This window comes from Drosophila albomicans, chromosome 2L (genome assembly GCF_009650485.2).
Source record: "Drosophila albomicans strain 15112-1751.03 chromosome 2L, ASM965048v2, whole genome shotgun sequence".
In the NCBI taxonomy this organism is placed as follows: domain Eukaryota; kingdom Metazoa; phylum Arthropoda; class Insecta; order Diptera; family Drosophilidae; genus Drosophila; species Drosophila albomicans.
In genome coordinates, this window is record NC_047628.2 from 5,082,444 (window position 1) to 5,097,872 (window position 15,429).

General features: G+C 39.0%; 4 protein-coding genes across 5 annotated transcripts; 1 reads left to right on the plus strand and 3 right to left on the minus strand.

Moving 5' to 3' along the window:
- Positions 1-20: 20 nt before the first annotated feature.
- Positions 21-7,273, minus strand: LOC117563493 (neuroligin-4, Y-linked). Of its 2 annotated transcripts, none has more exons than XM_034241856.2 (8): positions 7,204-7,273; positions 4,293-4,474; positions 4,100-4,232; positions 3,353-3,781; positions 2,077-3,296; positions 1,704-2,015; positions 924-1,646; positions 21-861 (listed from the first exon to the last, which is right to left on the minus strand). In XM_034241856.2, the coding sequence occupies exons 2-7, from the start codon at positions 4,466-4,468 to the stop codon at positions 1,019-1,021; spliced, it is 2,898 nt and encodes a 965-aa protein (XP_034097747.1). In that variant the 5' UTR covers positions 4,469-4,474; positions 7,204-7,273; the 3' UTR covers positions 21-861; positions 924-1,018. The 2 variants fall into 2 exon arrangements, with proteins under 2 accessions (XP_034097747.1, XP_034097746.1); XM_034241855.2 differs by having other exon boundaries at positions 7,140-7,270.
- A 1,461-nt stretch (positions 7,274-8,734) lies between these two features.
- Positions 8,735-11,458, plus strand: LOC117565429 (leucine carboxyl methyltransferase 1). Its single transcript, XM_034244515.2, has 4 exons — positions 8,735-9,240; positions 10,211-10,636; positions 10,695-10,999; positions 11,091-11,458. The coding sequence occupies exons 1-4, from the start codon at positions 8,986-8,988 to the stop codon at positions 11,125-11,127; spliced, it is 1,023 nt and encodes a 340-aa protein (XP_034100406.1). The 5' UTR covers positions 8,735-8,985; the 3' UTR covers positions 11,128-11,458.
- Positions 11,459-11,617: 159 nt separating this feature from the next.
- On the minus strand, positions 11,618-13,872 carry LOC117565431 (uncharacterized). Its single transcript, XM_034244517.2, is given in 4 exon segments — positions 11,618-13,221; positions 13,286-13,534; positions 13,596-13,691; positions 13,745-13,872. Coding segments are annotated over 4 exon segments (1,848 nt in total). The 5' UTR covers positions 13,760-13,872; the 3' UTR covers positions 11,618-11,733.
- Positions 13,873-14,022: 150 nt separating this feature from the next.
- On the minus strand, positions 14,023-15,251 carry LOC117565430 (retinaldehyde-binding protein 1). Its single transcript, XM_034244516.2, has 4 exons — positions 15,104-15,251; positions 14,660-15,035; positions 14,331-14,505; positions 14,023-14,271 (listed from the first exon to the last, which is right to left on the minus strand). Exons 1-4 carry the CDS (start codon positions 15,180-15,182, stop codon positions 14,089-14,091), a joined length of 813 nt encoding a protein of 270 aa, XP_034100407.1. The 5' UTR covers positions 15,183-15,251; the 3' UTR covers positions 14,023-14,088.
- Positions 15,252-15,429: the final 178 nt, after the last annotated feature.

Here is a 15,429-nt window from a genome sequence, read left to right on the forward strand (position 1 = left end):
AATATAAATTGTTTATATAGTTAAGAATAAAGAAGAACTTTATTAACTAATTGATGTGATGAGAACGAGGGACATAAGACACGCGAAGCATTAGCATTAAAGAACATTTTACAAATGAATTCATAGACATTGCATTACGAATACTTGTGTGTTTGAATTAATTATATAACTAAATGAACTTATGATAATGTTAATGTAAGTGAATTTTCTATGTTTTCATAAACATGTATAAAATTGATCGTATAATCTATATATCTGATATATACATAAACATAAACACACTTCACATGAAAACAAGAAATTATTGGACGGTTCACACTGATTTGTATGGTCATTGGTTCTATATATGCGACACATAAAACATATATAAATATATAGTCATATGAGTAACCTCACTTAATGCTAGGGTAGATCCACAAAAGGCACTTATCTCTCAGTTTGATGAGAATTTCTATAGCTGCGCAGATTGGGTTGCTTTGTTTTATTCAAAAGAATGCTTGCTTAACTGCTTTTTGGATTTTCTTAAGCCTACAGCATTACAATTATAGCTTATTGTAGATTTATGTACATTGAAATGCGACTCCTCGATTTAAGGGTTCAGCAATTCTCTGGAATGTCATTGATATGGATTCGTATTCGTTGGGTTGTCGAACTTAATAAATAATATAGAAAAAAATATTTAAAGAAAATAAAATACAGGATACAAATTAAGCTGGCTACAATTAGGGGTAAAGTGATCTTACAGATCGATATAAATTGATAAATTATAAATAATGTAAAACTAAGATTAAAATAAATTTAAAAACTATTGTGCTGCCGGTATTGAAATGTCAACTGTTTGTGCGGAAATCGGCTGGGGATCTGTTGAATAAGAAGACGGGACTTAAGACAACGAAGAGTTTTCAAACTCAAGCCAGACTTACTCCATTAGATTAGAGTTGCAATGTGGTACTGTTGTTCATTCAAAGGCTCTTGCGGTACACTCTCTAAGCACATCGCGCGCTTAGAGAGCGGTTACTTAGACAGATGTTTGGGGCACTCCTTCCACCAGCTGCGTACGGCGTGGTTGCGCTGCCGGCTGCACAACCGGATGCACTGCGGGCTGTGAGCTCAACGTCGCTGTTGTCGTCGTTGTGCGCGCTGAGGGCACCGGCGTGGTGCTACGGCTGCTGCTGCTGGCGATGCTGGCAGCTTTGGATGTGGCCAATGATCGATTCGTTGGTTCTGACTGCAGCTGTGGCATTGGCGTGCTGGAGATAGGTTGAAGCAGTCTCTTTTCCTCGACGTGCGGTGACTTGGCCGTTGTACCATTCGTCTGGGAACGTGGTGTTGTCGCACGCTCTGACTTCACCAAGTTGCCATTAGTCTCCTTCAGCGAAATGCCCGACTTAAGCGAAGCTTGACTGCCAGACTTTTGGGTCATGGCTAGCGAGCTTGGCGAGCGTAGAGATGTGGTATCCGTGTGCGCTTTACTGGCTAGCGTTTTGGTTGACGGCGAGTCGCGATACTCGTAAATGTTGTCTCGCGACCGCAGTGCATGATGATTGGTCACCATGTGCGCATTATCCACGCCTCGCGGATCGGGCTCAGTTTCCAGACCCTCGCCATTAATGAAGACATCCTCGTCGTAAAATCGATCCGATTGACTGCGAATTTCATTGAAGTTTAGACCTCATTTACTAGTTGTTACTACGTTCACTCACCGCTTGGCGTTGCGCCACATAATGCAGCAGATAACAACGAGCACAATGAGGAAGAAGCAGGCTACCGACATGCTCCAGAAGGCAATTTGCAGTGGCTCCTTGGGCTCCCACCAGTATTCTGTAGTGGGCGGATATGTGGGCACCAGGACGCCAATGACTGTGGGCAAATATTGTGTCCAGAAGGCGCACTCTGTTTGTCGATAGTTGAGTAGGATCGACGAGTTGAAGGTGGTGTTGATGTTGAGGTATCGTATCTCGCCCTGATATGCGCGCTGAAAGTGCATGCCCAGAACCTGCTGAGGCGTAGGATTGCTGTGAAGAAAAGGGAGATATGACTTTATTGATTTAACTTGGAAAGTATTCATTCACTTACCCAAATCTCGCAAAGTTCGAATAGGTCTGCATGAAAAAGTGGCTCATGTTGCGATCATTATCGGTCCACATATTGCGCTGCAGATGCTCCTTTTTAGGGAAGAATTCGGTGTCCAAGAATGGTGCACCGGTCAAAAAGTAATGCTCCGTATCGTGGGGATACTTGCGCCATTGTGGCAGATTAAGCGCCTCCACGGTGGTATTCAGCACATACATATAGACGGGTATTTTCTGTTCCAGGAGCAACTTGACCATCTGATCTACAGGTGCCCGATAGTAGAGATCACTTAGCATATTGATGTATTGATCCCGTATAATGGTGTTGTTATTAGGATCCGGCCAATAGGTGTACATATACTTGATTGCCTCATAAACGCCATTCGGATTTAGCGTGTAGTTGTAGCGGAAGACATGCTCCCTCACCTTCTGGTCGAAGAATTGTCCATTTAGCTCGTAATACGGTGCCAGCGATTCATTTTGTGCCACAAAAAAGGCTGCCTCTTGAGTAGTTACACCTGTCATGTACTGTATGTTGCGATTGAATCTTCCTGCGCGTATCAGAGTCGCGGGTGTTTGGGTGAGGAAGCGCCAGTCCTTCTCCCGCCAACCCTCATACCAATCATCGCCGGGAAGCGTGAAATTATGATCTAGCACCGGTCCCCATGCGAAGCTGCCCACTTGGGGCGAGAACTCCGCATTGCCCAACTCGTAAAAGCTGCGTCCAGTGCGCAGGCAATTGACTAGCTTCCACGATGAATCAATGGAACAGCCCAGCAATTGACCGAGCACTCGGCTTGTATTCTGAGCTCGGTACTTGTCCTGGATGAGAGCCCAATCAGCCAACGCCGATCCGGACTGTGCAATGACACGCTTCACAATGTTTCGCGTCTGTGGCGCGACCATCAAGAGTCCTGCTGAAGCGCCTCCAGCTCCAGGACCAAAAAGCGTAATGGAATCGCGATCGCCATTGAAAAACTCAATATTATCGTGAACCCATTTGAGAGCCATTGACTGATCCAGGATGCCATAGTTGCCGGGTGAGTTCTCGTCAGCCGTAGAAAGAAAACCCAAGGCACCCAGACGATAGTTGAGAGTGACCACTACCACATCATAGAAGGAGGCAAGTACATGCCCTTGGAACAGATTGGAAGCACCACGCACAAACTCACCGCCATGGATGTAAACCATAACCGGATATTTCTGTGCAACTCCAGCACCAGTCTGCAACAAGATTAGTTTAGTAACTCCGCAGTATTTAAAAAGTAATTTTCACTGACCTTGGGTGAATACACATTGAGGTAAAGGCAATCCTCGTCCATGTCCATAATGCCTTTGGTAGCTCCCGTGTAACGCACGGGCTGTGGACAAGCTGGGCCAAAGTCCACGGCCTGGAGCAGCTGCCAGCCACGATGCAGGCGAGGCGGTTTAAAGCGACCCTCAAAGGTGGGCGGCAGGGCATATGGAATTCCCAGAAAAACAGAGCACTCACCCATCACACGATCGACTGTGGAGTGATAGGGTCGATAGAAGGATTTCGGATCGGGATTATCGTACATATACACCTTAAAGCCCTGCACCTGGCCATAGTTGGTGGTCACAAAAACATCACGCTCGAGTGTCAATGAATCTCGACGTTGTTTGCCCTGCAAATCCTCACGCCATCCAGCCAATACGCCCGGAAACTGGGTGCGTGCATTTGGATCATTCTGTGAATTGAGTTTCGGAGATCATAGAGAACATAATTGTTATTGTCATTGCTAGTTCGTTGATGTAGGCGGATAGATGAGCAGCATGTGTAATTGATTACGAACGCATGAAAACTTAATTAAGATTATTGCTTTGATATTACTGAGTTATGTGTGAATCATTCAAGAGATCAAAACGGTTCGCAGTTCTCAATGATCTCTCATTGTTCATTTACAGTCAACTATACGGATATATATGTGTATTTGTCTCTGGCTGGGTTTGAGGTCAACTTGTGTGTCAATTGATTAATAGGTGCTCGAAATTTGATAATGTCTTACCGGATCAAAACGAAACCGATCTTCATTGGGCATGCCTTGTGGATATTGTCCTGGTGGATTTCTGCCAGGATAATTAGCGCCATAACCGTTTGGTTGATAATGCCCATATCGACGATCATTGAAAGTGTAAGTTCTGTAAAAAAAAAAACACATTTTAAAGATATGATAGCTAATAGAGACCATCTGGACTCACCTGTAATCGGGATCGCCGGGATTCGGCCATTGGTAATCGACACCCACGCGCGAATAGAAACGGGGATCTCGAGTTTGTGCTTCAATCTCTATGGGCAGTGTGTGGAGCACCGCTAATACCATCAGAATGCCACAAAGACATTTTAATTTATCGCGATATTTGACTTTTTGTGCCATTTTAAACTGTAAATTATATTCAAAATCCCATTATTATTTTTAAACTATTTTCTCAAAATTTGTATAATTAACATAGAAATGTCAAGATGCATCAGATCACGAGGTTAAAAATTCCTTTATATGTATGTATATATGTTCACATTCTTCAAACCTTAACTGAATGTTTTAGAATCGAAAGTTTCAGTCGTTTTCAAGATTATCGAGCTAACAAAAAGTTTTCATGTTACAACGTTTATACATTACAAAAACCTTACATGATATTGATTCTATTAATGCGAATCGTTAGCATTAGTAATAGATTTAGTATTCCTAAGAATTATGTGATCCAATAACTCAATTCTCAGTTCTTATCGAAGGCACGAGCCAATTGCTTCAACAACATTTTAACATTATTTTAAAAACAAAGCGCGCGAAGCTGCAGTAAAGCTAAGACTGGCTAGTATAGTATGTACATATATATTTCGAAAACCAACTTCATTGAATAAAACCATATTACACAGCTTATAAGTTGTTCAGAATTTCAATTTTGTTTGCGTCAAAATTGAACTATCTAATGAGATGTTATTATAATTTGTACACATTCTTCTTTGAGAAATTGTACTCCACTGTTAGCAACTAAGTTACATATTTAAAGTTTTGTTTATACTTGGACACTAGCATTAATAACAACAAATGTGGACGGTGAGTAAGAGTGACCAAACTGGTTTTCCATATTATGTTGACTTAGCTACGTAGTAAGAACATACATACATATGTTTGTATGTATATTGTTGTTTAGGTTAAAACGCGATAAAAGTCAGAGACCGAGAGACCGACAAACCCGTTTTCAACACATTCACACAATCACGTAAAAAAATGCGCTTAAAATAAGTTACAGCATCAAATGCGTCTTTGCGAGCAATTTCAGATCGCAGTCAAATGCATGGTACAACTGATGGAAGTTACTCCACTACGGCTGCAGCCATTGACTGATTTCCCTACATCCACTGTCTGCAAAGGCGGTGGCGTCGCAGCTAATTGCTTAATTGGTTGCAGAGTGCAAAAAGAAAAGGGCACGATAAATAATTAACCACTTTTGATAGATTGTGCTGGTGTTAAGCGTCAGAGTTTAAGGATCAGAGTTGCAGAAAATTAAAAAAAAGAAAGAAAACCGATGCAAACACAGAATTGTATTTTCGTTTTGGGGCACAAATTTAAAATAAAACAAAGTGAAAATACATCAAAATAGCGTATTACAGTATTTTCCTTCTGGGATGAATACTTTTGCCCACAAGTGTGTACAAATAAATATCCCGGTTACCAGGGTAACCAAGGTTTTTCATCGTACAAATTAATTTCCTCCCCAAATCGAACTGTCATAAAAGTACATATGTAAATGAAATGCCCTCAATGTAATTTAAATTACCCATGTGAAATTTCCCAAACAACAAACTGGAGCTGAACTATTGGCATTCAATTACAAGGCGGCTCGCTGGCTGCTTGGCTGGGAATTGCAGCAAGTGGCGACGTCAACGTCATTTTAACTGGCACAAGGACTCACTCAGACATACGAGTTGTTTTTGCTGAATTGGTGTTGTTGTTGAATGCAAATAAAGTGCATTAACCTGCCACTGCCACCAACGCAGGCCGCCTCAGGTTACTGCTATGGCGTTACCCTCACTTATTGTGCTTGCTGCTCTTCCTACTTCTTTTCGTACTTCATTCCCACTTTTAGCTACTTTTGCTTATATTCTTGGGTTAAAATAAAAAGGTTGGAAATGCAAACGCCTGCACAAAATGAGAAGTGTTGTCACCCTCTTGCGCAGAATGTTTGGCAACGGTAACTTGCGGGAATTTTCATATCGTATTACACTTTTTTCGTTTTTTAATGGGCTGCTCTTGTTGTTGTTGTTCCTGGTGATTCACAATCATGATTGCTGAGGCACTCGGTTAGTTTTTATTTTCGCAATCACAAAGCAAACAGTAAAACGCAACGATAACGCTGAAAGTGAAGCGCTCGCAGGTGTACATGTTTTAGTATTGCTACTACGTGCATGTACTGTATAAATATGTATGTATGTAGGTGTGCCAGTGCGAGACTCGCTATTGGCCCATTACGCGACAATCGCGGTGTTACTGCTGCTTCTTTAATCTCACTTGTTTTACAGTTATGCTCCAATTGATGACGTCGCTGCTTGCGCCGACGCCAACAGCATATACTACAACTTGTTGCGTTTTTCTCGTTTTTTGTTTATATTGAATTCTTTCTGAATTGACCTTTTTGCACTATCTAATCTACGTGCTTTTTAGGTATATCACTTATATGTATATTATTCGTGTGTATTTCATTACTTTAATAATAATATAGACTTTCTTTAAGTACGCGCCAACGCCCCGAAAAATAAGCAAAGTTACACTCAAAAACTTGTACCGAATAAGCGAGAAAAACGTAAACGTAACGAAATGACCGTTTTTGAGTTTCTGAGCCAGGTAGAGAGCCAGCGTCGTGAAAAAACGTCAAACCACAAACAGCAGTCAACACCACCTATGGTACACTAATACACAAAAAAAACACAAACACACATTCTATACCAATGCAAATGCACGCACATGCATTAATACTCATACTTTTGAAGGTTAGTTTTGGTTTTGTTAACACACTCACTCACACACACAAATACACGTCCAATACCTGTACTGGCTTATGTGAGTAACTACGCTCTTGTTACCAACAACGGTCGCTTTGAGTCACACACCTGAGCGAACTTTTATATGTGGCGCGCGCAGCTTTCCGCTCGCACAACCGACGCTCACGAACGTTACAACCAAACTGAAACTGAGGCGGCCCCAAAACGAACCTGCCACTGTCCGAGCAAGAGAACGAGTGTGGGTGCAGAGCATGAGAGAGATGGAGAGTGATATTGAGAGAGTAGAGAGTGCTAGAATTCGTCCCGTATAAGGGCGAAATCGAAGGAACTCTAACTGTGTTATGTATTATTATTTATCAATTAATGTTTTGTTAAATAATATAACTGGTTTATTTCTTTCAATTTCAAGTTGTCAACTAAATATAAATTTAAATCGAATTTGTAATCACAATTATTACAAAACTTTGAAAAACGGATACTCAAATTAACTTTATGTACCTATCCTTATAAAAATAATGAATCTAGTAGCTCTATACCCATCCCAATAAATATAAATAATATAGTAGCTCTATAAAACTTCGTATTTATTGGAATGAAACGCAAGCTACAGTTCATGCCCTTGATTTCTGGGTGAAAAAGTTTAAAGGGTCTTCAATCATTAACCTAATTAAGGGAATACGTTTTTAAGTTAAGCCATCGGGAGATTTTAAGCGGTGCACGGGGCAAAGCATTTATAAATTGTTTATATGATCGAAATTGTAAAAGTTAGATGCAAAACATATTTTTGCATAACAATAATCGCGCTTTACATAATGTCTTATTGTACTATTTGAAAAGAAACTAATTTGTTCCAGTAATGGACTGTGATTCACTGACCGGCGTCGTAGTAAATGCAAAACAGAGCAACAATTAAAGTCAGTTCACTTTTTGACCCCGTCTTATTGAGCTGAAGACTTACTCGCAATGGCTTGGGCGTAGCTGATAATTTTAATTGTAACAGCCGTCGGCACTTCCGATGTCAAAGATGCGGGAAATAATTGGACGATAGAGTTAACATTGTGGCACGCGTTGTTTGCATTTAATAATAAATATATGTATCGTTCAATTACACATCTGCATTTGTGTATGTGTGTGTTGCAGTCTGGTAATTGTTAACTAATGTGGGTAACGGAGTTATAACTTTGTTAACCAATGCAATTCTGTTTATAGTTGAAGATATAAACATTTAAGGTAGCTGAGTAAAGTGAAATGCGTAGGAAGATTTATTTGGGCTGCCTTTGAGAATTTGAATTTCAAATGGCGGAAATTTTAAATTCAAATACCACGGTATATTTTCATGATTTTCCAACACCGTAACATATTATCGATACATGCCAACAGAACGCATTTATGTAGCATACTTTCAGGTGGCAAAATATTTAAAAAATACCAAGATGATAATATAATAAAAAGTTATGGACAGTCCTTTTTTAAAAAATTAAATTAACATAATAATTATTTTAAAAAATTGTTGCTCTTTACATACTTTATTTTAAATACCGATTTTGCTGTGTAACCAGTTGTTAATTGAGAAAGTGACCAACTTCGGTATGTTATCGACGTAAAATAGAATATTTTTATATTCAATTTGTGGTCACGCTGGTCATACTAAATTCAGCTGTTTACAGACTGTTTTTATTAAAAAAAAAGTTATTCGCGACTCGCAGTTGGTCGAAAAAACCAAGAACGTACGAAAAGGCATAATTAGCTCAGAAAAATAACAATCATAGGTGTTTTGGAATTGTTCTAAATAGTGCGTGTAGCATCAAGAGTGGTGCATCCTAATCGTTGGAGTTGTAGGAAGCGAAGCAACAAGAGGTTGCAGGAAACAGGAGCAGCAAAGCAGCCGTCATGGAGCCTCCATCGGCGGGTGGAGGCATTGCTCACAATAACACCACACATAAATTTCATCCATGCGATGAGGCGGTCATAGCCACAAATGATGATGCTAGTGATTGCAAGCGAGGTGCTGTGCGCCTTGGCTACTGGAAGGACGATTATATTGGGTACTTTGTGCGGAACCAAGAGAGGAAGGCGCCGGAGATAAATCGTGGTTACTTTGCACGAGTCAAGGGCGTTGAGATGTGCGTGGAGAAGTTTCTGAAGGTTAGTTACAGTTACAGCTATGACTGCATCTACATTTCAAGGTTGTTGTAGTAAACAGCAAACTACTAGCAATATCGGGACATGCGCGTCATTGGTCAAATCTCTGCATCTTGCAAATCAGAGATACGCACGTGACGTATAACTAATAAAAGAATAGTTAAATATTTGTGAAGCTAATGCAATTATTCTATAATACTTATATAATGAATAATGCCTAGTTTCTAGACAATTTATTTAATTTGTATATTTGAAGATTAAGTAAGTTTCCTGAATATACAGTTTAAATCCCATACCAGTAATTTAAAAAATTGTCTTTTAATAATTCAGACAATATATAACTTATTATTATATCACATCTAGATAGAATTAATTAATTATTTAACCTGATTAATATTTCAATTAAATATATTTAAAGATTAAGTTTTCTAGAGTGATCATAATCTTTCATACCTTTATCAATTATTTTTGAAATTTCTATTTGTTATTGATATATGAAATACTAACATACATTATTCCATTAATTATTTTACATAATTAACTTTTTATATTAATAATTTTTTTTCAAAAATCGTCAATTTTAAAGTCAAGGTAGTTATTAGTTGTTTTTAGAATTTATATTTGAATTACACTTGAAGAGAATTATAGATTTTTACTTGGTTAAAATTTTTAACGTCTTGCATTCAATTATCGTGACTTCTCAATTACAAAGTTCAGCATCTCTAGTTATCTATGTGTGTAGAAAGCGCAAGGGCCACATGTCTGTCGCCAGTCGAATGTCTGGCCGTGTTGCAAATTAAGGTCAAGTGCTATACCGAACTTTGACATTGAATTTGAAATCAGAATCCTGTTGCATTGGCCAAATTGCAAACGAGCGCAGCTGCGCATGTGCCACTTGTGTGTGCGTCATACGCCATTATTGGCCTTGCACTTCACTTCAATAACCCTTTGACCATGACAACAACTATTGCAGAAAACCGCTGGCAACTGTCAGATTATCAACTTGGGCTGTGGCTTCGATACGCTATACTTTCGACTGCGCGACACCGCGCACCAGGTGAAGAACTTCATTGAACTGGACTTCCCGACCGTAACAGCTCGCAAGTGTTATACGATCAAGCGAAACAAGGCGCTGTTGGCCAAAATACATGATGAGGATGGCGAAGTGCGACTTAGTCCGACAGATTTGCACGGACCCAACTATCATCTGATGGGCGTCGACCTGCGCAATTTGGATGAAGTGGACAATAAGCTACAGCAAGCCGAGGTTGATTACACGCTGCCTACCATCTTTCTAGCGGAATGCGTATTGGTTTATATTGAGGCACAAAACTGCAGAAATCTCTTAAAGTGGATTGCACAGAAGTTTCAAGCCGCAGTATTCGTCAACTACGAACAGGTTTAACGCAAATATAATTGTTATCTCTTAGCAAATGACTTCATTTATTGACTTTCAGGTCAACATGAATGATCGTTTTGGCGATGTAATGCTCAATAATCTACGCAGTCGTGGCTGCAGTTTGGCTGGCGTAGAGTCCTGTTTGTCATTGGAGACTCAAACCAATCGCTTCAAGGACTGTGGTTGGAGTGGGGCTCGCGCTTGGGACATGGTGCAGGTGTACGATAGCATTTCCACATCGGAACGACAACGTATTGAGCGTTTGGAAATGTTGGACGAAGGAGAACTACTGCTTCAGCTATTCCAGCATTATTGTCTCGTTGTTGCCTGGCTGGGAGTTGCATTTCAGGATCTAGATATTACGTGCGTTACAGAGTAAAATACGGACTAAGGCTTGAAAGTTCTTTATTTTATTGTTATACATCTAATCTTCATTACTATCTATTCGTTTTAGTGTGGAAGAGCTGATGTCCTCGCTAAATATTGATTAGTGGAAGGAAGAACTGCGAAAAAACGTTCTTGGCTGCGATACAAGACAATTTGAAAGTTTATTTATTGCATGTACTTCCTGCCGCCTTGCAATCCGCAATCAGGTGCAGGGGCATGCCAAATTTTTGCTTCAGACGTTACGCGGAATGTGTTACAACAATTATAACGTATTTAATGTTTGTCATTAAAACACAACACGAAACTTACAAAAGGCACTCGGTATGTGCTTTATTAACCTTGCTTATTTAACGCACCTTTTCATAAATTCTCAAGTGTATTTTAATTAATATAACCTAATTGGATTGTTCCTTAAGTCTTTCTTTCTAAGCTAATTGTTTTTTTTTTCTTTCATAATTTGCAATGTATCAACGAAGAACTTTGCATCAAAAGAAATAATTTAATTGTTTATTCCTTTGTCCATTTCACATATGTACATCGTGCGTTGTAAATGTATTTTAAAATCCATTGAAAAATGTATTAAAATATAAACTATAATGTGTAAACCCATAGGCTTTTATTATTACATTCTAGATTTGCTCACCTTCAAATAAACTCGGCACATAAATGAAATGTATAAAACAATAAGTTAAACGTATAAACAAAATGCATTATAATTTATCTTGCTCCATTTCACCATCATTTTCTTCGAAATCAATAGTATAAAATGCTTTAAGTCGCAATTCATCCTCAAGAGTTGGCTCGCCCAAAACCAGCGGTCCGAGTTGTCTCTCTACCATCACAGTTGTCCAAAATTCTGCTTGTTTTCTCTCCAATGCCTTTTTCTTTATTTGTGCAGAAAACTGATTGAATTCGGCAAAACTGTTGAATTCCAGACAGCTGTTGCGATAAACTGTCAACACTTCCACAAGCTGTTCCAAATTCAATTTATTGCGCTCCATCAGTGTAATAATAACAACACGCATTTTAGCAGCAAGCGATTGGAATTGGGTATCACGTTGAGTGGTATTTGCTATTAAGCGCACTTGGTTCAGCATTTTATTGTAGTCTTGGACAGGTGTTATTAAGCCAACACTCTCAACGCTGTCACTCGATTCCTCACGATCATCTTGCTCCTGCTTGATAGACTGCGGCGTGTTCTCTTCAAGTTCCTTTGCCTTAAGTTTGTCCAGCCAGGCTTGGCTGAAAGTGAGAGGAAATAGTTTTTTAAGCGTTGCCGCTGCCTGTTTCGACTTTTCCTCAAGCGGTTCAGGGACGCGCCAAAAGTGTTCCACAAATTTCTTGTCCTTGAACGTATCGTGAAGTTCTATGTCCGTGGCCGCCTTGCAGATAATTTTGCGCTCTAAGACATCCATCACATTTTGCTCATAGATGCTGGGAAAGGCATCAAACGGCAGCAGATCGTTCGACCTCTGCTGTCTTGGTTGCTGCGTATCTTTCAACGAACACTCGAGGTCCATGCTGTCAATTAACTTATCCACGGCCTGGATCTGGTCCGAACTACATTCAGTTTTGGCCGTATGCAATGTAGGGAAATCCCAGAACTGATGCTGAGCATGATATGACATTTCCTGCATATATAAAGTTGCTGGTCGATTGTCTGTAGATTTTTGCGGTAATAAAACCACAATGCGTGGTGTGTTAAACTTTGTACTAAATATCTTCCAGCAAAGTATAACGCTTTGTTGTAGGTCCAAAGCCCGCACCAAAGCATCTAACTTCTTGGCCGAGACAGTGTTATGTTTTTGATGAACTAACATATACAGCGAGTCCCCGCAAAAGTAAGCATCAGGAATTTTATCGCGTTTCACGAAGCCCAGAAAATGAAGTCCTGGTGGATGAGGCGGAGGCAACTCAACAAGCGTTTCATCATAAGGCACTGCAGTGCCACCCAACATGTAGCCATCAATGAGATCTTCTGGCAACGGTGTTATCTCTGTGCCCTTTACAAAGAAACGTTCTTCGCGCTCGACTTTTTCCTCAGAGTCACCCCATACTTTCTTCAGTTTGATGTGTGCTTCGTTCTTCATGGCTATGATGCCTTGCAGACTGATCGTAATGAGTTTGTAGTCATCGTAATTTTGCGCCATGTCATTGAAGTCGAACAAAAGTAAGACTCGCTGTCTTTGCACTTTAAACTGCATTTGAAGTGTGATTAAGTATATAATGTGTAAATATAGGAAAATCGTAAGATGTCCCGACTTACATGCTAGCTTGTTTCTGTAGGGACAAAGCTACTGCAAGTCCATCTAGCCATTGACCCAAGTCTGACGACGTCTCGTTGACAAACTCAAAAAAACTAAGCAACAATTGCCAATTGCAAAGCTGTAGCTCATTATTATACTGCACCACATTTTGGCAATACTTTTCTCCTTCTTCGAACAAATCATTGTAGCTCTTTTCAGTGCCAACTAGTACAAATGAAATGTAGTCCTTCTTGTCCCCCACAATCTGCAATGATTTCTCTAAATGTACTTATTATAATAAACAAATCTCTCTATATAAATATTACCTTGTCTTTAAGAATCTCAGCAACACACTTGACGGCTTTTAACTTGAAATCTTCTGAAGCGCAGCTACGTACGTCTAACACAATAATAAGGGACTCCTGTAAACAATAAATGTTTTAGGCTTTAAACACTTAATATGTTTCTTTTTTACCTTATTTGAAGCCATTTCATTAAATTATTGATAATAAACAAACTAACAGCACGGCGGCGCAATTTCACAACAAACGAAATTATCGATGACGATGCCGATTGCTGTGCTACTAGCTAATCGCATTGAATTTGCGAGGACTTATCGACGACTATCGTGGCATGATAATCACGATATCGATATATTGGAAAACATTAAATGCTTTTAAAATATGTGAGTCTAAACTTTAGACTCTAAAGTTTAAGCTACTTAAAATAACATAAATTCTTGTAAAACGTGTCTTAATAACCATTCACATCATTTATTTAAAATCAAATTGTATTTTTTAATCCATTAAGTAATTAAAACTATAATATACGTTTTTTATAACTTTGAATTTTCTCCAGGTAATCCGCATTTTGGTTCAAATGATTAAGCATTAGACTCGTATCCAGCACATTGGTCGCTGGGCCTCCATATTCCGCAGGTAAACTATCAAAGCCAACCATGTCACGTAATTTGTTCAAGTGCCGACCATCGTGTGTGAAAATCTACTCCAAAAAGCGTATTCAATTATATGTACTTAATTAGTGAGGCAATTTTAACTTACGCGCTCCTTGAATTCTTTATTCATGAAAGGAAGAAATAATGAAGAAGTCACATGCATTAGAAAGCCACGCTGAATAATGTGCACAATCCTTTGGCTAAACGGTAAAATACCATTTTTCTCGTTGACAATTTTCATGAAACTGGGAGAAAACTGGCGCAGAAAGTTACGTGTTGTGCTGTCAAAAATAGAGAATTAATTGTTGAATTATTTATAAGTCGAGCGAAATATAGACATTTCTCCCTTTTATAATTCTTAAAATAATAAAAAGATAAAAGTTGAATATAAGAAATGCAAAGAACACTATAGGTATTCCTGGAAATGGTACTTACCCCTGCAGATCGCAAATTACCGTTATGCCATTTTGTTGCACACGCGGCAACATTAATAGTGACTCAAATATGAGATCATCCATTTCAATCAAATGCTGTAGATAGTCAGGAAATTGTTGAAATGCATCCACGGTCTTAAAAATTACCAATACACGTCCATTTTTATCCGTCTGAGGCATTATAAAGCGACACTGTGTAGCATTAAAAACTTTGGAATAATACTGTATCGGATGATGAGCCATCCAAGTTGGATGTTTGAGCTTAAAGTCATAATAAGCGTGTATTGCTTGATATGCCTTGAATGTATCCCAGTGCGTATAATATAGAAATTTCGTCAGAAAGGTTTCATCCGTGCCTATCTGCAACTCCTCGGACTCTATCAATAAAAATTGAGAATATTATATATTTTTTTCATTATCGTAATAAAAATCGGTCGACTCTTACTCTCCACTATCTGGCGTAATTGTTTTATTTTAAACAGCTCTTCAGCTGTATAATTTTCTCGAGTACATAGGAACAGCATTTTTATTTTTGAAAATTGAAAATATCCGAAAACGATCTGCACTCAAAGCGCGCTGAATGCGCACTGATTGTCATAAACGAGATTGACATTTAATTTGGCGTTATTAATTGTTGCCTCTATAACCCAAACGTGCTGATAATTTAAATGACGCATTTATCGTGATTATATCTGCATTGGTTCAATTAATGTGGCACGTGCTTTGTCAAAAACACAAATTTATTTATTTAAAATACAAACACATAGAAAA